Source organism: Panthera leo, chromosome B3 (genome assembly GCF_018350215.1).
Source record: "Panthera leo isolate Ple1 chromosome B3, P.leo_Ple1_pat1.1, whole genome shotgun sequence".
NCBI classification, from domain to species: Eukaryota; Metazoa; Chordata; class Mammalia; order Carnivora; family Felidae; genus Panthera; species Panthera leo.
The window spans coordinates 74,376,424-74,398,731 of NC_056684.1; the positions used below are offsets into that span (position 1 = coordinate 74,376,424).

At 50.2% G+C, this 22,308-nt stretch overlaps 2 protein-coding genes across 8 annotated transcripts; one reads left to right on the plus strand and one right to left on the minus strand.

The window, feature by feature from the left end:
- The first annotated feature begins 2,884 nt into the window (after positions 1–2,884).
- Positions 2,885–21,364, plus strand: KHNYN (KH and NYN domain containing). Of its 7 annotated transcripts, XM_042942859.1 has the most exons (9): positions 2,890–3,019; positions 3,910–4,111; positions 13,615–13,835; positions 14,700–15,811; positions 15,939–16,069; positions 16,155–16,251; positions 19,066–19,173; positions 19,383–19,484; positions 20,037–21,364. In XM_042942859.1, exons 2-9 carry the CDS (start codon positions 4,003–4,005, stop codon positions 20,287–20,289), a joined length of 2,133 nt encoding a protein of 710 aa, XP_042798793.1. In that variant the 5' UTR covers positions 2,890–3,019; positions 3,910–4,002; the 3' UTR covers positions 20,290–21,364. The 7 variants fall into 7 exon arrangements, with proteins under 7 accessions (XP_042798798.1, XP_042798799.1, XP_042798796.1 ...); XM_042942862.1 differs by lacking the exon at positions 19,066–19,173 and having other exon boundaries at positions 2,889–3,019; XM_042942863.1 differs by lacking the exons at positions 2,890–3,019; positions 3,910–4,111 and adding an exon at positions 12,760–12,840.
- CBLN3 (cerebellin 3 precursor) lies at positions 10,578–11,855 on the minus strand. Its single transcript, XM_042942869.1, has 3 exons — positions 11,556–11,855; positions 11,129–11,248; positions 10,578–10,775 (listed from the first exon to the last, which is right to left on the minus strand). Exons 1-3 carry the CDS (start codon positions 11,853–11,855, stop codon positions 10,578–10,580), a joined length of 618 nt encoding a protein of 205 aa, XP_042798803.1.
- Positions 21,365–22,308: the final 944 nt, after the last annotated feature.

Below are 22,308 nucleotides of genomic sequence, written 5' to 3' on the forward strand. Positions count from 1 at the left end.
CTGCCCTTGGAACTCTTGCCATTTTTGATCCTCAGGTTCAGAGACCTTCCTAATGTTGGCCAAGCTTCCCGACTCTGGGCCTCGGCTTCTTGGTGCCTTCCTCACCTGCCCAAACTTCTGTTCAGCACTGGCAGGGGTATGGAGCAGCAGGAGGGAAACTTCTTTCCTGAGAACTCCCCAGTGTGTGTGTGTACGCTGTCATTCATTATTCATGGAGCACCTACTATGTGCCGGGCCCTGTCTAGGTGTGGGCTGGGTAGCAGGTCATGTGAGTCATAGGGTCTCTGCCCCTTGGAATCCTCAGTTAGGTGAAGGAGACAATTCAACAAGCAAATGCAGTGCAGGGGAGTAAGAGGAGAGAGAGAGAGAGAGAGAGAGAGCATAGTATATGAGCTTGGGGCTCAGGCACCTGGGATCTCAGCTCACATGCTATTCAGACAGGTCATGGTCTTCCCTGACCCCCTTCACCAGGAGTAATGCACATGCCCTTAGTACAAGGCAGCAAGGGAAAGGCTCAGAACTCCTAAGTGGAAAGCCGAGCAGAAAGCTGGCTCAGCAAAACCTCTTTAGTTTTTACTCAGGATGACTTTAAGCAATAATCAGATTTTACCCACATTGGCTTCTGAGCGCTGGAATGGTGAGATTTTGCTTCTTCGCTGTTCAACAATTCTGAGCAGGATTTGAGATTCCTCCTACCTTTAGGGGAGGGCATAGTAAAAGTTTGTCTAGAGTTGACCATTACGGGCATCACAGCCTACCAGTCACTGCTTCTCTCATTTATGCCCATCACGATTTTCCCTTCTCATATGGGGCACTGGAAGGTGGGCTTTCTCCAGAGAAATTACAAATCAGCCAGTATGCAGATAGTTCTGTGACATAACACAAGTCATAAAGACAAAGCATGTTCCACACTGTATCCTGTTCTCACGTTAAAACTTAACATAAACTAGCTGGTGAGATGAAGACCCTTAAGCTTTGTGACACCACGCTTTCCCAGCAACCATTTACTAAGTTCTTGGCGTTCACAGGTAAAAGTGAACATATTTGAATGAAAGAAGCATCGTAACAGGTAAATGGCCACTATAAAACCAAATAAAAATCCTACATGCCTTTTAGTTTTTAATTTTTATAAGCTTATTTATTTATTCTGACAGAGACAGAGACAGCATAAGTGGGCGAGAGGCAGAGAGAAAGAGAGTCCCAAGCAGGCTGCTAGCACAGAGTCTGTTGCAGGGCTCGAATTCATGAAACTGTGAGATCATGACCTGAGCCAAAACTAAGAGTCAAACGCTTAACTGACTGAGCCACCCAGGTGCCCCCCTACATGCTTTAAAATTATTTTTCAGTTAATTTATTTATTTTGAGAGACAGAGAGACAGGGAACGAGAGAGGGAGAGAGAGAGAGAGAGAGAGAGAGAGAGAGTAGTACAAGCAGGGGAGGGGCAGAGAGAAGGAGAGATGTGCACCAGTGCAGCCCCTGATGCGGGGCTCGAAGTCACACACTGAGATCATGACCCCAGCTGAGCTCAAGAGTCAGATGTTTAACCAACAGCGCCACCCAGATGCCCCACCACCCCCTACATGCTTTTTAAAGATTGCCAGAGAATCCTTGGGACATGGACCCTTTTTAATTTATTTACTAATCCAAACAGTAACAGTAACTTACACATATTGAGTACTTGCTTTGTGCCAGGCACTGTTCTAAGTGTTTTCCAACCCTGTGGGGTAGATACAATTGTTTTCTCCATTTTATAGAGGAAGAAGATGGGGGACAGAGAGGTTCAGTCATGGAAGGTCATGTGCAGCCACTAAGTGAGAGGCTCCTGTGCCACCGTCTTAGCCACTATGCTCACTGCTTCTCCTGTGAGCATATTCACTTGTTGCTAGGATTACTCTGCCTTGCCCCCCTTCAATCTATGGCCGGTCTTTCCTTAAGGTGTTACACTGTGTCGGTTAAGATTTCTCCATTTCAGGTTGGTCTGGATCAGACTGCTGTACAAACTAAAACCCTTCCCGATTTACCTTAGGCGGGTCCAAGAACGATTCCCTTGGCCTTGATAAATTTTGACTTGAAAGCCAGGCCTTCTTTTCTCTGAGGTGTGATGAGAAAACAATGATTTTGAGTTGCTGCCTGGGTATTTCACAGTATGACAACCCCCGCTCATGCCCAGAGGCTGGATGGCTTTCAAGGACCAGAGCTTAGGATACTCACCCCAAATTCCCACTTTGCTTTTCCTGGGGGCACCTTTTAAAATAACCACTTGAGAGCTGAGCACACAAAATTTTAGTGACCTCTGTGCCAACCACCTTATGAATAGTAGGTGCTCGTTACCCTGCTCTCTACGTCCTGTTCATTCACTCGTGACCGGGGACAAATGCCTGCCCTTCCCTTGGTTCATTGTGTGCACCCCCACCCCCGTTTCTGGGATCTGTAATAAATCTTGTGTCGCTACTTCCTTTGTGTGCATGTACCGAAACTGCACCTTTAATGAAAACGGCCCTGGGGTTTTCACTTTCCTGAGGTGAGAGCTCGGTGGAGAGCGGGCTACCTGCCTACAGTGCCCTGTGTGAGTGGCTTGTGCCTCCTCATTATGACCTCCTCAGCAGGTCATGAGCCGCATATTCTTTTTTTTTTTTTAATGTTTATTTATTTTTGAGAGACAGAAGGATAGAGTATGAGCAGGAAAGGGGCAGAGAAAGAGGGAGACACAGAATCCAAAGCAAGCTCCAGGCTCTGAGCTGTCAGCACAAAGCCCAACATGGGGCTTGAACTCATGAATTGTGAGGTCATGACCTGAACCTAAATCGGATGCTTAACTGACTGAGCCACCCAGATGCCCCATAAACTGCATATTCTTGACTTAATACACCAGCTCCGGGTCCCCCAACACAGGATTGTGTCACTTTCCCTCATCTAGTACCTGGTGCTACTTTGTAAGCTTCCACATTCTTATAGATGGTCAACATGAAGCAGGAGCTTGTAGCGGCTGGATTGCCAAGGATCTCAAAACCACACTAGGTAATGTCTCATTCTGAGACTCACCGATCCCCTAAAGGGCTATGCAAGGAAGTTCACTTACATAGATCAGTATGGCAGCCCCAGTGTGGAGAATGGACTGAGGGAGGCAAAACTGGAGGCCAAGGGGTCAGTTAGAAAGCTTCTGGAGAACTCTATCTAGGAGACTGGTAGTTTGAGTCAGGGGGGTGGAACACAATAGACAGGGCTCCTGGTTGTGATTGGCTATGGGGTATAAGGGAGAGGGAAGAACTGAGGACAACGGCTAGTGTTGGGTTGGGGAAACAGGGAGGTTTCATTTATGGAGAACAGAGACACACAGAGAGAGAACAGATGTAGGGAGAAAAGACCATAGTTGACTATAAGGTGGGGCGTCCAATGTATGCATCAGGGATAGAGATAACAAGTGTGGAAGCTGTCAGCACATGGATGGAAATTCAAGCTTTTGAGAATGTATCAGGCCAGAAGGAATCCTAGGGCAGAACCTTGAGGAAAAACATTTAAGACTTGAGCAGAGGGGTAGAGGAGCCTGAAAAAGAAACTGAAGCCTGGGCAGAGAGTGGAGGGCAAGCCCAGAAGGTACACAGTCAGGGAAATTGGCACAGAGAGTTCTGGTAGGAAGGTGTGGCCAACAGGGTCAAATGTTAGGGAGGACTTGAGTAACAGAAGGACTGGAAATGTGCGTTGACTTTAGTGACACCAAAGTTGGGAGTGACCAGGCTGAGAGCAGTTTAGGTGGAGCAGTGGAGGCCACAGTTGACTCAGGAGGTGAGAAACTGGCGAGCATAAATATTTGACTCTAAAGAGGAGGAGAGATGACATGAACATAGAGCCGGGGACATATAAAGCTCTGTATCTACAACTATTTCCACACCTATCATTTTCTTTTTCAGAGTCAAGAGTCTTGAGTCTATTTAACTACTAAAGGGAAGGAGTAGAGAGGGAGAGGTTGAACCTTAAGAGAGAAGTGAGACTAAGGAAAGGGGATGTTTGGAGGAAGTGAGATCCGTGACTGGTGGATGCAGGTAGCTGCCTTGACAAGAAGAGGGACACGTCTTCTACTGAACCAGACAGGAGGGAGCAGAGATGAGAATGGTGAGTTTCCGGATGTGGTGGTGGGAAGGGTTCCTACCTGGTGTTTCTGCTTCTTCAGTCAGGTTGAGGGTGAGCCCGTTTGCTGCTGATGACAGGGGCAGACCTGGCGGTGTAAAAGGTTTAAGGAAAGAACAGAAAGCTTCTGTTGGATGCTGGGGAGGATGAAGAAAAAAGCTGGCAGAGGAAACCACAAAAGATTTGCACAGAGGATTGGGGACAGGGGTGACTGGACACCATGGGTTAAAAAAAAATTTTTTTTAATGTTTATTTATTTCTGAGAGAGAGAGAGACCGAGTGTGAGCGACGGAGGGGCAGAGAGAGAGGGAGACGCAGAATCCAAAGCAGGGTCCAAGCTCTGAGCTGTCAGCACAGAACCCGACGAGGGGCTCAAACCCACGAGTTGTGAGATCATGACCTGAGTTGAAGTTGGATACTTAACTGACTGAGCCGCCCAGGTGCCCCTGGACACCAATGGGTTTAGATCCACAGTGCATCCTTCAGTGGTGGGACTTTCTCTGCTGAGATTGGCTGCCAGGGTGTGGGCACAGGGAGGCAGGACAGCTGCATTCTTTTTTTTTTTTCTTTTTAATGTTTCTTTTTGACACTGAGAGAGACAGAGCGTGAGCGGGGAGGGGCAGACAGAGAGGAAGACACAGAATCCGAAGCAGGCTCCAGGCTCTGAGCTGTCAGCACAGAGCCTGATGTGGGGCTCGAACTCACGACCACGAGATCATGACCTGAGCCGGAGTCGTTTGCTCAGCCGACTGAGTCACCCAGGCGCCCCAGGACAGCTGCATTCTAGTCTTAGGATTCTTAAAGTCTGAGGAGCTTTTTGTACCTGGAGAGGAACACTAACCACCATTGGTGTTTATTTACCATTTATTCTATTTACCTCATAAACCTACTTAAGCAAAATTGTTTAAACATTTAAACACGGTTTGTATACCCAATAAATCAAAACCTACCTATTTTTTTTTTAACGTTTATTTATTTTTGAGACAGAGAGAGACAGAGCATGAACGGGGAGGGTCAGAGAGAGGGAGACACAGAATCCGAAATAGGCTCCAGGCTCTGAGCTGTCAGCACAGAGCCCGACGCGGGGCTCCAACTCACGGACCGCGAGATCATGACCTGAGCCGAAGTCGGCCGCTTAACCGACTGAGCCACCCAGACGCCCCAAAACCTACCTATTTTACAAATCAAATTATTTAAACATTTCCTGTAAACTTAAAACCTCCTACATATTTTGATAGGATCACCAGTAATATATTAATTTCTCTAAAAGCATGATTTTGGTAAACCACACACATCTTACAAGGACCATGAAATTTATTACACCTATACTATGTGTATACACATATTATAAAAATGGGTTTGTAGACCCAAGAGATGGACACTATCTCAGTTCAGACCAATTTCTGAATTTAGATAATCCCAAAGAACGTTATCTCAGGGCAGATGAAGTTTTATATGATTAATCAATGAATGATTGGCTGGGACCTGGGAACTGGAAAATCTTCTGAAATGACTAAAATTTGGGGCGCCTGGGTGGCTCAGTCGGTTGAGCGTCCGTCCAACTTTGGCTCAAGTCATGATCTCATGGTTCATGAGTTTGAGCCCTGCATGGGGCTCTGTGCTGACAGCTCAGAGCCTGGAGCCTACTTCGGGTTCCGTGTCTCCCTCTCTCTCTCTCTGACCCTCCCCCACTCTCACTCTGTGTCTGTCTTTCTCTCAAAAATAAACATTAAAAAATTTTTTTTTAAATTAAATAAAATGACTAAAATCTGAGCCAGTGTTTACCTTGTATACCATGGGAATTTCTTAAACCCATGCTTTTTCCATGTGATTTGTGTGTTGTAACTGGATGCCTTTATTTTATTTTTAAATTAAATTAAATTATTTTATTTTATAATACATTAAAAAAATCTTTTTTTAACATTTACTTATTTTGAGAGAGAGACAGAGTGCGAGTGGGGAAGGAGCAGAGAGAGAGGGAGACACAGAATGTGAAGCAGGCTGCAGGCTCTGAGCTGTCAGCACAGAGCCTGACATAGGCTCGGACTCACAAACCACGAGATTATGACCTGAGCTGAAGTCGTGCGCTTAACCGACTGAGCCACTCAGGCGCCCCAATACATTCTTTAGATGTTTATTTATCTTTGAGAGAGAGAGAGAGAGAGAGCGCAGGGGAGGGGCAGAGAGAGAGGGAGGCAGGAGACAGAGAATCCCAAGCAGGCTCTGTGATGTCAGTGCAGAGCCCAACACTGGGCTTGAACTCACAAATCTCCAAGTCATGACCTGAGCCGAAACCAAAAGTTGGCTGCTTAATCAATCGAACCACCCAGATGCCCCAGGATGCCTTTCCTTTAGATGATGCCATCTTTTTTTTTTTTTTCAACATTTATTTATTTTTGAGAGACAGAGACAGAGCATGAGCAGGGGAGGGGCAGAGAGAGAGGGAGTCACAGAAGCTGATGCAGGTTCCAGTCTCTGAGCTGTCAGCACAGAGCCTGATGTGGGGCTTGAACCCACAAACCGTGAGATCATGACCCGGGCCGAAGTCAGACACTTAACTGACTGAGCCACCCAGGCGCCCCTAGATGATGCCATCTTAAAACTTAATGACTAGGCTATTTCAAAAATGTCCATGTTCCCTGCAGATGTTCCAAAAATGTCCATGCCCTGATCCCTGGAGCCTCTGAATTATGTTTCATAGCAAAAGGGACATTTTCATATGTAATTAAGGTTATTTATTTATTTATACTTTGAGAGAGAGAGAGAGAGAGAGAGCAAATGAGGGAGAGGGGCAGAGAGAGAATCTTTTTCTAAATTAAAAAAATTTTTTTTAATTTTAGAGAGAGAGTGAGCAAGTGAGTGGGGAAGGGGCAGAGAAAGAGAGAGAGAGAGAGAATCTGCGCTCAGCACAGAGCCTGAGGCACAGGGCTTGATGCACAGGGCTCCAACCCAGGACCATGAGATCATGACCATGCGATCTTGACCTGAACTGAAATCAAGAGTCGGATGCTTAACTGACTGAGCCACCCAGATGTCTCATGTAATTAAGGTCAAAAGAGGAAGATTAGCCTGGATTATCTGGGCAGGCCCAATCGAATCACATGGGCACTTAAAATCAGAGAAATTTCTCCAGTGAAGTCAGAGACTTCTGACTCTCAGAAGGATAGGTCAGAGAGATTCAAAGTGTGAGAAGGACTTGGCCTGACATTGCTGGCCTAAAGATGGTGGGTGCCAGGGATCTCAGTCCTACAGCCATAAGGAACTGAATTCTGAATGCTCTTGAAAGTGGATTCTTCCCCTTCAGCAGGGAAGGCAGCCCTTGCTTTCACCCTTATGAAACCCCAAGTAGAGAATCCAGTCACGCTCTGCTGGACTCTGACCTACAGAAAACTGTGAGATAATAAATAGGTGTTGTGTCAAGCTGCTGAAGTTGTTATATAGCAATAGAAAACCAACACAATAACTTCCCTGCCATTATTTATGAATTTATGTAGCCCATTTGCACGTTCAAAAACATCTAGTTGTTTTTCCTCAATATCCAGTCTCCTCTTTTTCCACATTATAAAACTCATGATGTTTAGCTCAGCATGGCTGTCCGGAATAAAGACTCGATTTCCTAGCCTCTCTCCATGGCCTGGTGTGGCCAGGTGTGACTAAATTCTAGCCAATGAGATGTAATCAGCATGTTGGGGGCAACTTTCAGAAGGCTTCTGTAAAGGAAGGTGGCGTGCTCTTTCTTCCTTCCTGCTTCCTGGGGGGCTGTAAGGCTAATGTAATGGCTGGAGTGCAAGGAGCCATCTTGGGCCATGATATGGCAGCTAAAGATGGTAGAACAGCAAGAAGGGAAACTTGGCTGCAATCATCATAAGACTGTGATCCAGCCCTACTCTTTATCTGTGAATTCTTCTATGTGAGACAGAAATAATCTTCTTTGTTGGTTAACCCATTATTATTTTGGGTTTGCTGTTACTGCAATCTCATTGTAATTAGTTTGGTGATATAGAGGCTCCCTTTCCCAAGAAATGAAGGATCAAATTTGAGCTGTGAGCAGTTATCTTTTGGACGTTTGACTAATTCATCATCTTGCAACGCACTGTTGGGCTCCCTTTCTTCCTGGTTGTAATATATGACCAGATGGTGCCAATCAGTCTCCTCCATTCTTGATACAGTTCCAACTTTTTCTGGAATCACTCACAGCTCTATGTGTCCACCCTTCCCTACTTATACAGATAAAGAAAAGTAAGTATACCTTACGAAGAGATAAAATACTCACTATATTTACACTCTTCTACTTATCAGAATTAGCTAAATATATATGATTATATTTGTTCTTCTTCTCTTGATAAATTAACTATCTTTTTGCACATTTTATAGTGACTTTTTCCCTTTTAAATATAATTACAGAGTCATGGATTTTAAAAATTCACCTTGTTCCAATTAACTGTATTATTTTCCTTTCAATGATCAAATTGTCACAGCATGTCAAGGGGTGGGAGAATTTGAAAATGGATTCCTTTGCCTTTTCGGCTCTACCCGATACAGTTTAAAACGTATCCTTGCTTTTTGTCATTAACAACATGTTCCAGGCATAGAGTTATTTAAGAGATGGAGTTCTGTTCTTTTTATTTTATTTAATTAATTAATTAATTAATTAATTTATTATTATTTTTTAATTTTTTTTTTAAATGTTCATTTATTTTTGAGACAGAGAGAGAGACAGAGCATGAACAGGGGAGGGGCAGAGAGAGAGGGAGACACAGAATCTGAAACAGGCTCCAGTCTCTGAGCTGTCAGCACAGAGCCCGGCGCGGGGCTCGAACTCATGGACCGCGAGATCGTGACCTGAGCCGAAGTCGGCGCTTAACCGACTGAGCCACCCAGGCACCCCTATGACTTTTATTTTTAAGTAATCTCTACACCCAATGTGGGGCTCTAAACTGCAACCCCTAGATCAAGGGTCACACGTTCTACCAACTGAGCAAGCCAGGCGCCCCGCCCCAAGTTCTTTTAAAGGTGAATCATATTTGAGGCAAAGGTCAAGGTGCTCAGAATGCATATCAGATTTGTTCTAATATTGTTTCTAGGCTACTTTAGTGACAAATTTTGAAAAAGTTACTTCTTTTGAAAACCACAAATCCGCGTTGGTGTTTCCTATGTAATTTAAGCATTACTAATTTCCTTTTTAATTTGACTCAAATATACAATTTTACATTTCTCTTCTCTAAACATACCTGCTTGTATCCTGTAACCCCTGATCCAAATTGTAAATGGCATCTTGTCTCTTCAGGGCTCCTGTGGTTTCTCATTGACCGTCATTCTCTAGTTGCTTTACTGATAGGTTTATCCATGCTGGGAGAATGGGACAGCGTGCGGTAAGACATAGAGATTTTATAACACTGGCAGGAGAGTGGCTGAGGGGATGAATCATAGCATCTAAGACAATAGGAAGTTTAAGAAGGAGGACAAAACAGCACAAATCAGGAGAAAGAAGAGAGGCTAGGACTAGTTTGGGACAGGTACAGTGAAGGTAGCTGAGAGAGCTGGGAGGGTGGCGGTGGCGGTCAGAATGTGGAGTCGTTGAAGTTCAGATCACAAAGGTTCTAGGAGGTGGCCGCGTCATTGACATGTGTCATGCTTGGAGATCAATACTTGCCCACGTGTGACTGTCTACCCCTACCTCCAGCTGTCCAAGGAAGCTCAGTACACCCACTCTTGGCTGCAGCAAACACACACACACCCCACGTCTTAGGTGGGGAGGTGAGGGCCAGAGTCCATCAGGGACCTTGCAAAGATGGATGCCCAGATTCACTGTCTGCTGGCTGCCCCAGTGTACATGAAAAGTGTGTACCATGTTCAGTCTGGGCACATGGCCTTCCTGCCCCACCAGCCACAGGCTCTGGGCTGTCCTGTGGTCCTCCCCACACTTCTGCTGGTGGCTAAGCCTCCTGCCCTAGCCCACACTGTGCTGGCTCAGCTTCTGACAGTGCTGGCCAAGATCCGTGATGCTGGCACACCTCATAGGAAGGAGCCTGCAGGGTACACTGAGGCTGGTCCATCTGGGTCCCTGTGGGGGGGCCCGTCAGGCTCACCTGTGCCACCTGTCCCCAAATAGCACTGAGCAGAAGGCTGGGGATGGAGGAACAGGAAGAGCAGAGTCTGCAAAGTAGCACAGGCCTTGCCACCTGCCATACCTTGCAGGCACAAAGAGATGCAGTGGGAGGATGGGGGTGGGAGGGTAGGTGAGGGGGGCCAGGTCCCCAGACACCACAGCTCTACTCTTCACCTTGGGTGTTAGGCACAGGGTTCCATGCAAGAAGGTGGAATACAGGCAGCCAGGGGGAGCCTCTCTCCTACTCCAAAGATGCTGCTTCTGGGGCAGGAGAGGGCAGAGGGCAGAGGGCAGAGGGCAGAAGGCAGGGGTTAGATTCCAGTCCTTGAAAGGCCTGAACCCTTAGAGTGGGAAAATGAGGAAGCCAGAGAAGCTTGAGTATTTCCAGCCCCCTAGTAGGTTCCCCCGACGCAGGCGCAGGGACACTCGGTCCCCAGGGTCCAGGGGCAGTAACACAGAGCTGGTGGCTGCCTCTCGGGTCACATCAGGGTCGTTGGCAAAGGCTGAGATGACGGGCCACGTGTTCAGCATCAGGCTCACCTGGTGAGATGAGCCCAGTTAGCACTTCTCCCTTTATCCCAAGATCCCCCACTTGCCCGAGGGCTTCTTCTTTTCTCCAGCTCCCAAGGGATACTCTGCAATCCTGGGAACTTGGGGCTCAGCACACGCTCATTGGGGGGCTGAGGGATGGCCAGGGTTGGACTCAGTACCTCCTCCACACTCTCTGCTAGACAGGTCCTTTCCTCTCTTCCTCCTGCCAGCCGCACCACCCCCACCCCCCAGCCAAGGACACCGTCAAGGGAGGGACTGCCTAGGAGTTAGCAGGACTCTACTTATTTCCTCTCCCTTCCCTCCCCTCCTGAGCCAGGACAGGGCCCCAGTACACAGGTCACCTGGACAGTCTGGCGGTTGTACACCTTCACCACATGGAACCGGAAGCTATAGACACCACGAACAGGGGCCACAAAAGAGCCCGAGGCCCGGTCAAAGCCACCACCCTCATTCACCAGGACCTGTGGGAAGCAGACTCTGCTGAGTGGGGGTTGAGGGAAACTACTGGCTTATGGGACAGGGCAGTGAGTAAGGAAAAGAAGGGGTGGCAGGTAGATAAGAACAGGAGGAATGCACAGATTCACAAGAAATGATGAGAACGGGCAAGGAGGAGTGTGGGTAGGGGTGTAGGGAAGGGAGACAGGCAGCAGGGCAGAGGAGCGGAGGAGCACCTAGTCACAGTAGGGGGATTTTCCTTAAGAGCCAAGTGGGTTTGAGTAGTTGATTTCAGGTCATTACACGTCCACTGGACAAGGGTAGGGGGATTACCTGGTCAAAGTAGATGGCCCCACTGGTGCCATTGCTGATCTCCCCTGCTGGCTCGTGGTGGTGGCTTCGGACTGCAGCAAATGCCACTCTTCCTGGGGGGGCCTCTCCCAGGGCTGCTCCCCCAGGCCCCCCTGCAGCAGCTCGGCCAGGCTCACAGACCACCAGGCATTCCCCCTCCAGGAGGACAGGCTCTGCCCCTTCTTGGGCCCACCCATTCCCTAGGGTCAGAAGTATCAGGGCCAAGGGCAGCCTGGGGCTGGGTGGGAGTCTTGGTCGCCAGTGTCGCTTTGCTCCTGGCATGGCTGAGTTGTTCTGTGACCCACAAGTCTTCCTGTCTTGTCCCCTCTTGCCGCTCCTTTCAGTTCCTGCTTCCCCCGGGGCTCTCACCACCCCTCACCCTGCTCCTCAGCCCCCTCTCTGGGTCTCACTGTTAACCTGGTCTCAGCATCTCCCTCTCCATACCTCTCTGTACCCCCACGACTCTGTCCTGCCTCTCTCTCCTGCTGTCACTGCAGTTCCCTCCTCCTTGGCAGGGCACGAAGTGACAGCAGTTGGGCGCTAGGAGGGAGAGGAGGGATGAAGCAGAGAGACAGAAGGGCTACAGCCAGAACCCAGGGCAGCCCCTCTGGAGAGCACTGAAGGCTGGATCTGGGACCATAGAGAACTTGGTGTGTAAAAGTGTACATGTGCCTGTGAGAATGTGTGAGAGCCTGTAGGTGTATGCCGGTGAGCGTGCATCTATGCGCCAGACAGCTCGTACAGCCCCTCCTTTTCCTCATTCCTCTCCTCTTAAAATCCCTCATTAGTCAACAGCCCTCTCAGTGGCCCCTTTCCGCCATTAGAAGAAAGCGGGTGACCTTGTCTTTCCCCTACGATCGTGGTGGAAAGTGCTTGGGCCAACCGTGTCAGTATCTTGTGACCGTGGGCCAGTCTCTTTCTCTCCTTGATCTTCCACATCTTCATCCGAAGGGATCCTCTTCACCTCCAGCTCTCAATGAGTGGTTCCTCTCTCCCGAGAAACAACTGCGCAGAACGAGCGAGAACCCAGATTTACCGGGAGAGGTGAACCCATCAGGCAGGCTTGGAAGCTGAGCCCAAGCGAACCCCGGGCGAGTGGGCGGGGCCGGGAGGCGGGCCGGGGGCGGGTCAGGGAGGGTCCCGGCGGCAGGCGCGCGCTAGGGCCCGGAGCCCGCCCTGCGCCGGGTGGGGCCTGGCTGACTCCGCCCCGGGCCAGGAAGTGACTCAAAAAACTGTTCGAGATGTGGCGAAGACAGGTCCCCGTTGGGTGAGGACTTCGGGAAGGCCCGCCCAGTTTTGGGCTTCCAGCCCTTCTCCGCTGGGCCTGGGGCGCGGGTGAAGCTGGGGCCTGCAGGCACCGAGAGGCGCCCACTGTACTGAGGCCGAAACAGGCGGCCAAGGCGGGTAGGCGCGCTCTGCCCCGTGCCCCGGCGGCGGGAGCCGAGCCGGAGGCCCCTGTGCTGAGCGCGGCCGGGGGAAGGGCGCCGGGGGCGGTGGCAGCTGGCGGCTGTGGGCGGGACCCGGCTCGACCCCTGGGCCCCGGGTGGGGCCTTGGCGCTACCTAGAAGAGCGGCGGACGGCGGAGGGAGGGGGAGAGGTGGGAGGGGCTAGAACCTTGGAAATGGCAGACCAGGGACTCCAGAGGACATCCCAGTTCAAGCCCTGGTGCGGATTCATCTTTAAGAGGCCGTCTTGGACGCGGAGACTGCAGAGATCCTGAGGAGAGGGACTCTTTTGTCATCTATCCACTTCTGGCCTCCAGACCGAGCTGGAGCCCCCACTCTTCCTGCTTAGGGCTGTGGTCAGCCTTTTCCAAAGGCCAGATGCCCATCCCCAGTAGGCAGCCTTGTTTGCCCATGACTTCCTCTCCGGAGAGAAGACCTGGTTCCGGATAATCTGACATTCTCTTCCTACCCCCAGGATGGACCCAGGTTGTTTACTAGATTGGTATCGCGACCTGTTGATAGCTGGTGTAGGGTGGGAGACCCAAGATTTGGGTTAAGGGGACAAGGAGGCTCTGAGCTGCCTTCCCTCCTTCCAGGGCTGGGTGGCCAAGCAGCCATGCCCACCTGGGGGCCTGGCTCCCCGTCCCCTGACCGCTTTGCCGTGTCTGCGGAGGCTGAGGACAAGGTGCGGGAGCAGCAACCCTACGTGGAGCGCATCTTCAGCGTGGGGATGAGTGTCCTCCCAAAGGACTGTCCTGAAAACCCTCACATCTGGCTGCAGCTGGAGGGCCCCAAGGAGAACGCCAGCAGAGCCAAGGTGAACACCCCTCTCTGACCCTTTGGGGAACAATGTCTCCCACCCCTACAGGGAGGCAGAGCAGAGGAGGGGCCGCTGGGGAGGAGCTCCACTCACTCCTTGGTTGTCTTACTGGCAACCTCAGTGACTGTCATCTTTTGAGGGACTTTGCAAATCTGTATTTATCTGGAGTTTTGGTTTCATTTGAGCTATGTTGAGCCAGGTTCTGCCAGGACTTAGAGACAGGTGATTCCACTCAAATCAGTTGTGCTGTTTTTGAAGACTAGAGATAATCCGGTTGGGCAAGCAGGCCCCACCAAGGAATTCACTGGGGGATGGGAAGCCAGGCCCCATTGCTTCCTGCCGTCAGAGGTTCTAGTACAGCTCCACTTACCTCATGGGGTGGCCTCATGACCGAGTCTCCCTTTCCTTATCTATGAAATGTGAATAATAGCAGTATCCACTTCATTGGACTTATTGTGAATGAGATAAAGCATGAGTCCAGCAAAAGTTAGCAAATGACAGTCCTTGTGATGGAAATCTACAACACGCATACGCACGCATACATATTTAGCATGAATACATATTTAGAGAGATGGCCTTGTGATCAGTTTATTATAATAATACATTAAATTGAGTCAGGTTCTAAGTGGAAATATTAGCCGTAGCCCTATCAGCTGAAAAGGGAAAAGAAGTGAGATTCTTGATCCCTTTTTAACCCTCACCTTTGTCAGGCTCTGTGGGGCTCCATTGCTCTGCCCAGGCGTCCTGGAACTCGGGGATGGGGTGGTGGTGGTGTGCAATGGGCCTGAAGAGGCTACTGGGCCATGTAGAATTCCAGAAGTCTCCTTTTTTTCCTATCCCCTATCCCCGTTCCTCCCCCAGGAGTTCCTGAAGGGTCTCTGCAGCCCAGAGTTGCAGAATGAAATCCACTACCCACCCAAACTACACTGCATCTTCCTGGGAGCCCAGGGCTTCTTCCTTGATTGTCTGGTCTGGAGCACATCAGCCCACCTGGTGCCTGGGCTGCCCGGCTCGCTAATGGTCAGTGGCCTGACTGAGGCCTTCGTCATGGCTCAGAGCAGAGTGGAGGAGCTGGTGGAGCGGCTGAGCTGGGACTTTCAGCCAGGGCGATCCCCCAGAGTCTCTCAGTGTGCCGGAGTGCTGAGAGACTTCTCCGCCCTGCTGCAGCCCTATGGGGATGCCCACAGAGAGGCCCTGCTACAGCTGCCCCTGGCTGTCCAGGAGGAACTGTTGAGTCTGGTGCAGGAGGCATCCAGAGGGCAGGGGCCCCATGCAATACCCCCCTGGGTGGGGGGGAGCCCGGGCCCACTGGGTGCTCAGTACCAGGGAGTCAGAGCTCTCTCGAGTGAAGGCAGGGAGTCCCTGCACACTGGACCTACAAGGTGGCAAGAGTCACAGGGAGAGAGACATGTTATGGAGAAGGAGGGAGGGAAGCAGGGTGGTCCCAGGGAGATGGATTTGGGGTGGAAGGAGCTGCCTGGGCAAGAGGCCTGGGAGAAAGAAGGGGCCTTCAGATCACAGCCAGGAGGAGGAGAGGCAGGGCAGGTAGGGCCCCTGACAGGAAAGGGCCTGGGGAAGGAGGGGGTGCCTCAGGACAGAGAACGGTTCTGTGTCCAGAGTGAGCCTCCTGGTGCCCAGGGTCCCTATCCGAGGGCAGCTCAGCCCCGGGGAGCCTCCCTCCTCCAGCGGTTACACAATGGGAAGGCCTCACCTCCAAGGGTGCCTAGCCCTCCACCTGCACCCGAACCCCCGTGGCACTGCGGAGACCGAGGAGACAGGGGAGACAAGCAGCAGGTCGTGGCTCGAGGCCGTGGGTCTCCGTGGAAACGAGGTACCCGCGGGGGCAACTTGGTGACTGGCACGCAGCGTTTCCAGGAGGCCCTGCAGGACCCTTTCACCCTGTGCCTTGCCAATGTGCCTGGCCAGCCAGACCTCCGTCACATTGTCATTGATGGCAGCAATGTGGCCATGGTGTGAGTACCTGGTGGGACTGAGGATCCCAGGGAGGGGGATGATATGAACAGTTTTATGGACCTTGGGGACACATGCTGAGAGGCCCCGTCTCTGGAGCCCTAGAGCGCTGACCCCTTCCCACTGCAGGCATGGCCTCCAACACTACTTCTCCAGCCGGGGCATTGCCATTGCTGTGCAGTACTTCTGGGACCGGGGCCACCGTGACATAACTGTCTTTGTGCCTCAGTGGCGCTTCAGTAAGGATGCCAAGGTCAGAGGTGAGTTGGGCACAATGTTTTGTAACCCGGGAGAGGCCCCGTTTCAACTTGAGGATAACCCCATTGTGCTCCTCTGTTTCTCTAGAGGGCCACTTCCTGCAAAAGCTATACTCCCTCAGCCTGCTCTCTCTCACTCCCTCCCGAGTCATGGATGGCAAGAGGATCTCCTCCTACGATGATAGGTACTTGCTTCTCTCCTGGCCCCAGTATTGAGATTCAAGAAGCACAGTGGGGGCAGCCGAGGCGGGGATGGAAGCCCCTGACCCTTTGTGCGGTCTCTAAGTCTGGGCAGCGGGAAAATGGCCAGTTACTCCTCCGCGTACCTGGATGAATCCAGGCCAGAGGAGACAGAAGGTAGACAACTGTGTTTGCCCATTCATTCATTTTTGATTCATCAGACTAAATGATGCCTTGTATTTATATAGTGCCTTACTGTCTAGAACATACTAGTTTAATGGGAAGCTGGGAAAGCTGGTGACATAAATAACTTCTTACAGCCCAAATTTCCAAACATGTAGAGAAAACCCCCTGGAAGTACCGGTGTAGCTGTTCAAAATAACAAAGGCAAAGGAAGAAACACAGCGCGGCCATACTAAGATGATACAAAACGTGTTACAATAGGAACATCACTGGACTTAGAAGTTGAAGATCTGAATTTGAGCCCCAAGTTGTACCTACTCCTTGACTCTGACTACAGACCAGTCTCTTAACGGGTTAACCTCTTTGTCCCAGGGTCCTCTTCTATCTGTTCACCCTCCTTGTGAATATCAAAAGAAGCTAAGGTATGTGCTTGCCTCACTCAAGGTGCCAGGCAAGTGTACAGTGATAGTCCTTGACTTGTCATGGACCCCCTCAACTATGGCAGTAGGTCTCTTTTCTGTCACACAGGAATGCATAGAGTAAGAGTGGTCACCTTTTTAAAAAATTTTTATGTTTTGTTTTTGAGAGACAGAGACTGAGTGTGAGTGGGGGAGGTGCAGAGGGAGGGAGACACAGAATCCAAAGCAGGCGCCAGGCTCCGAGCTGTCGGTGCAGAGCCCGATGTGGGGCTTGAACTCATGAGCTGTGAGATCACGACCTAAGCTGAAGTCAGATGCTTAACCGACTGAACCACCCAGGCGCCCCAAGAGTGGTGGTTAACTCTTAACAAACAAAGGCTATACTACATGGCAAAGGCAAAGTGAGCAGTTAAAGCTGTCAAATTGTTTAAATAAAAAATCCAGGGCACATTCCCTCCCCAGGGTACACACATAGAGGGGGAAATGGGCAGATTTTAAAAGCCAATTCGTTGTTTGCAATTACAAGTTCTTTATTCCCTAGGATTTTCAGTCTTAAAGAAAAAAAATGAGTTTCCAAGCCACAGTGATTATATATTTTGTCTTTTCAAATACTTTTTTCTCCCTAACGAACAAATGGTATTCTACAAAAACGCAGTTCACTTTCTCCCAGTGCTCTTCTGTTTTATGTCTAGATTTCACAGATTATCCAAGACATGGAACCTTTCCACACCAGCACTGACACAGAATTGAAACTGACGAGCGAGTCAGTTGTAATGAATGTTAAAGGCACGTGTCTGTTATGTAGGTCCCGGTAGGCAGACAGCACAATATGAATTTGGAATTTTGTCTAGTTACAGTGAGTAGCAGAGTGGTGCATAGCATAGGCCTACTGAATGAATACTGCTGAGCAACAGAAGTAACATGACAGTAAAATACCCTTAACCTGCAAATACCTTTTCTATTATCATATGATACCGTGTACATTTATATGTCGTCTCCTTCATGCGTTTCCCAGACAGAAACTCAGAACCAGTCATGTTACACCTAACGCTTATCACTCGTTCCCTGTTCACCACACTGTCTTTCAAATACTGCCTGCCCACTTAGCACCTAGCAGTAGGCACATGGCCTGTAGAAGGAGGTAGGGGTGCTGGGAATTAGGGAAGGCCTGATTATTGATTTCAGAGCCCAAACAAACCATAAACCAAACACTATGGCATCTCGGAGGAAAGGGAGCCCCCTTCTGGTGGGGATTTTATGGGAAGGGAGAGATTAGCAAGTTTTTTTGTTGATTGAGGATGTGGGCTGGGCCCCAGCTTTTTGGCTTCTAAACCTGTTATAAAAGACCCCCACCCATTGCCTCAAGAGTCCTATCTCATCTTGTGGAATCAGAATTACTAAAGTGAGGCCCAGGCATCTCTTTTTTAAAAGTTCCCTGATGATCCTGTTCATCCAGTGAGGTTTGGGAAGCACCTCCAGATGGAGGGAATCGTCTGAGAAGCATGGTGGCAGTCAGACAGCACAGGGCATGTTTGGAGAACAGGGTGTTATCTGATCATTGATTTTGTCAGAGTTGAGAGTACATTAGAGAATACCAGAAGAGCTACGGCTGTACAGGTAGATTGAGCTGGGTTCTAGAAGGCCGTAGCTGCCAGCCCTGTGGACTTTATTCGGTAGATAAATGGCAAGGAGGGAAGAGTTTTGTTTGGGGGAAATGCGTGTTCTTTTAGGGGAGGGCAGGAGAGACTTGAGGGTGGTAAATGGCTGGGGTCAGGGCACCCCTTATCAGGAGGCTATGCAGTATCTCAGGTGCAATGTTCAAATAGCTAAGGGTAATGGTAGGACTGGAAAGGAAGGGGGCAGATTGGAAGGCTCTTCAGAGGAAGAGCATGATGGATTTGTGACTGATGGGGGAGGATGGAAGGAGACAGAGCTGGAGCCAGATCTCACGGTCTCTCATGAATGAGGCACAAAGTGTTGGGTGGAGGGTTGTGGTGGATAGAGGGGATGCTCTTGGGAGACCATGCGGATTTGTCTTTTTTCTCTCTTAACTATGGCACCTGAATCTGGCAGTCACTTAGTGACTGGGTCAAGGTGAGGTGGGGGGGGGGGGGGGGGTCAGATCTCCATGCCCAGAAGTGGGTCATGGAAGTCGATGATACTCTGGGGTTGGGGCCTTGGAGTATCCCAGAACGGCTGCCGTGGTTTTTGAGACAGGTTCATGGTGAAGCTGGCTGAAGAGACCGACGGGGTCATTGTCTCCAATGACCAGTTCCGGGACCTGGCGGAGGAGTCTGAGAAGTGGATGGCGATCATCAGGGAGCGGTGAGGGAACCCTCCCCTGAGAACAGGGCGCATACTCGGACCTTTCTCTAAACCAGTTCTGTTCTGCCATCGGGTGAAGACTCTGGGAAGGGGCTTGATACTGCCTTGAAGGATACGGTGGCCAGTAATTTTCTGGTGTTGCTGGTCTCAGCTGTCTGGGAGGTTCTTAAGGGTCCCTCTGTGACCATACATTCTCTGTCCCCATCCAGCCTACTGCCCTTCACCTTTGTGGGAAACCTCTTCATGGTTCCTGATGATCCATTGGGGCGAAACGGCCCCACACTGGATGAGTTCCTGAAGAAGCCAGTCAGGTAACGCCCCAGCTTCTCCTAGACAGCCCCCAGCCCTGGCCCTCTGTCTGAAGGGCTTTGTGGACCTGGAGACTTGGGGGGAAGTGTGACCTCAATCTGGGCCAGCTTAATTCTTCAGTGGTTCCGGTTGCGGTGGGCTTGGCCGTATTTAACTGCTTTTCAGGGAATCCTGACATAGACCCTCCAGGCTGGGAGGGAAGCTTCCCCTGATCCATGTTTGGTGGATTATTTGGAACATGGTTGCTTTTACTTATAGCCAGTTGTATTTAGCACATCTGTGCCGAACCATGAAGTAAGTAGTCAATATATTAGACTTAAACTAGATCATACCAGTGGCAGGGTTCACCTTCCTGGCTCCAAAGGAAATGTCCTCCCCTTCAGAAGTGGGTTGATACTGCCACTCAGTGGTCATATTGGGGAACTTCAGGACCATTCCCCACCTCCCCCCTCCCTCCAAGCCAGGAATAGGCCAGGCAGTTAACTGGGATGCCCCCTGGGCTCTAACTTCCCTCCGTGATGCTCATCAGCTTTTCTTGTTCTGTTTCTTCCCAGGGCTCAGGGGTCTTCTAAGGCTCAGCATCCTTCCATGGCCTTCACAGAACACGGTCATCAGCAGCAGGGGAGAGAAGAGGAGGAAAAAGGCGGTGGTGGCATTCGGAAGACTCGGGAGACAGAGCGGCTCCGGCGCCAGCTGCTGGAGGTGTTTTGGGGCCAGGATCACAAGGTGGACTTCATCCTGCAGCGGGAGCCATACTGCCGGGACATCAACCAGCTCTCGGAGGCCCTATTGAGCCTCAACTTTTGAGTCTCACCTGTCCGAGTGGCTGCTATACCGTCAGTTCCAGCCTCACCCAACTCAGCATTTTCTGTGAGGGTCCTTGTGCTGCTCAGATCCTGACCTAGACTCACTCTGAGTTGGTGCGACTTGATCTCATCTGGAGTCAGGACCTCAAATAGCTCTCAGGAGGTTCTGCTCAGCCTTAACTTCTCAACCTTGCCATAGCACAGGGTTTCTGTAGGGAGTGGGGGCTGCTGGGAAGAGTAGGTCCTGGAGATTGGGACTGCTAGCTCCTCCTTCAAATTGAGTTGGGGATGGAGACGGGGGTGGGGAACGAAGAGCAGGTGGCAAGAAAGCGAAGCCTTTCCTTGCCCTGGCTTTGGCAGGTCAGAGGACAGGTTGCTTCCTAGGCCTGGCTGGGAAGGGGGATGCTGGGCCCTGGGGAGGCTAGTGTTATGGGGTCTGGGTCACAGTGGGGCAGCAGGGAGCTGGTGAAGGCAGAGGGAGACTTGGCTTCCGGTCTCAACTATGCCTGTCTGTGACCTTGATTGAGCTGCTTGGCCTTTACTTCTGTGTATAAATCAGGAGCAAAAATGCCAGCTGGGAAGAGAAATGAGAATGTGGGGGAAAGCTCCTTGGAGGAAAGGTACTTGCATCAAGTCTCAGGTGTGTCTGTCTGTGGCTGCACAGGCTTCCTAACCAAAACCTCACTTTCAGAGAGCTGAGGATCCTCAGTCCCCAGGGCCTGTGCCCTAGATTTTAACACTGCGTCCTCAGTATAATGTGCCCTATCATGGCTGCGTCCCTTTTGGGCAACTCCCCCAAATCCACATTTATAAAACAGTTAATTAGGGGTGGCTGTTTGCATTACCAAAATACTCTCAGGGTTCCTATAAATGGCAGCTCTCCTGTTGCATTCAAGTGTTTGTTTACAGATTCACGAATGTGTCAGAAAGTCCCCGTTGAGATGCACTTGCTGAAGTGTTGAGCGTTCGCCAAACTGATGAAGCCATGCTCTGTCTGCAATGACAATGTTAATGTGATCTGACCCCAGCATTTTCTCTACAGAACAAATTTACTGCATAAAGTGAGGCCCCCTTCTGCTCTGTGTGCATGTGTATGGGGATGGAAGGGTTTATAGAGGTGGTATTGAGATGAACCAATTATCTGGAAAATGAAAACCAAAGGGTCCAAGTCAGAAGGCACCTGACTGGCCACCAGATCGACCACTGTCATCCTGATTCCTACATCCTGTCCTTTATCTGCTTCAAGTCCTCCTGTGCCAGAAAATTGACTACTCCAAGGTTGCACATTTCATCTGTGGACAGTATTGGTTGCAGCCCCCAAATATGCTTTTCTGTTACATCTACCTTTGGGTGGGTCATTCTCTCAGGAACAATACAGAGCCCGTCAACTTCCTGAAGAGTCCAAGACCAGATAAAGAAGTAGGACAAGTGCCCCTGGATTCTGTGCTGTCCGGGCTCTGCAGCAAGTCCCTGGACATGGTTCTTTTACGGCTGTGGACATCTGCCTGAGTGGCACACAGCGAGTTAAGTACTGCCATCTCCATTCTTCATTCCAGCAATTAGTGTTGGGGAGCTGGATGATGGAGAGTGTCTTCAGCTCTTCTCCCATTAGGGCTTTATAGCACTAGCCTGTATAGACCTGACCTAGGGGCAGGTGTGTGGCAAAGAGGCTAGTTGTGGGGTGACTGACTCACAGACAACTCCTAGTCCTCTGGGAAGAAAGGAGATTGGGTAATCTGGCCCCAAACTGGGGGCTAGGGGGAACTACTTCTGGTCAAGGCGTGGCACACAATCAGGACAGTAGGCCAGAGGGACCCAACTGTCCTTTCGTGCTAGGGACTCTGGTTGCTTGAAGTTGGCCCAATCAGATGAGAGGCAAGTCCCAAGCTTCTTACAGGTGGGGATGTTGGCTTTGTCCTACTGCAGCTTCATGAACTAGGGCCAGCGGGATTGCTTTATTAATTCACTGCTCTTCAGTGACAGACTGAAGGCTGTTCTAGACTGAAGCCTTGTCTCTTCC

Bases quoted from the DNA above. Each gene is read 5' to 3' on its own strand.
- CBLN3 (XM_042942869.1), bottom strand. From the start codon at position 11,855: ATGCCAGGAGCAAAGCGACACTGGCGACCAAGACTCCCACCCAGCCCC. The intron at 11,249-11,555 runs GTAATCCCCCTA...TGCTTCCCACAG, and splicing joins GGGCCATCTACTTTGACCAG to GTCCTGGTGAATGAGGGTGG. The intron at 10,776-11,128 runs GTGACCTGTGTA...TCATCTCACCAG, and splicing joins ACAACCGCCAGACTGTCCAG to GTGAGCCTGATGCTGAACAC.
- KHNYN (XM_042942859.1), top strand. From the start codon at position 4,003: ATGTTTGGAGGAAGTGAGATCCGTGACTGGTGGATGCAGGTAGCTGCC. The intron at 4,112-13,614 runs GTGAGTTTCCGG...CCCTCCTTCCAG, and splicing joins AGGGAGCAGAGATGAGAATG to GGCTGGGTGGCCAAGCAGCC. The intron at 19,485-20,036 runs GTAACGCCCCAG...GTTTCTTCCCAG, and splicing joins TTCCTGAAGAAGCCAGTCAG to GGCTCAGGGGTCTTCTAAGG.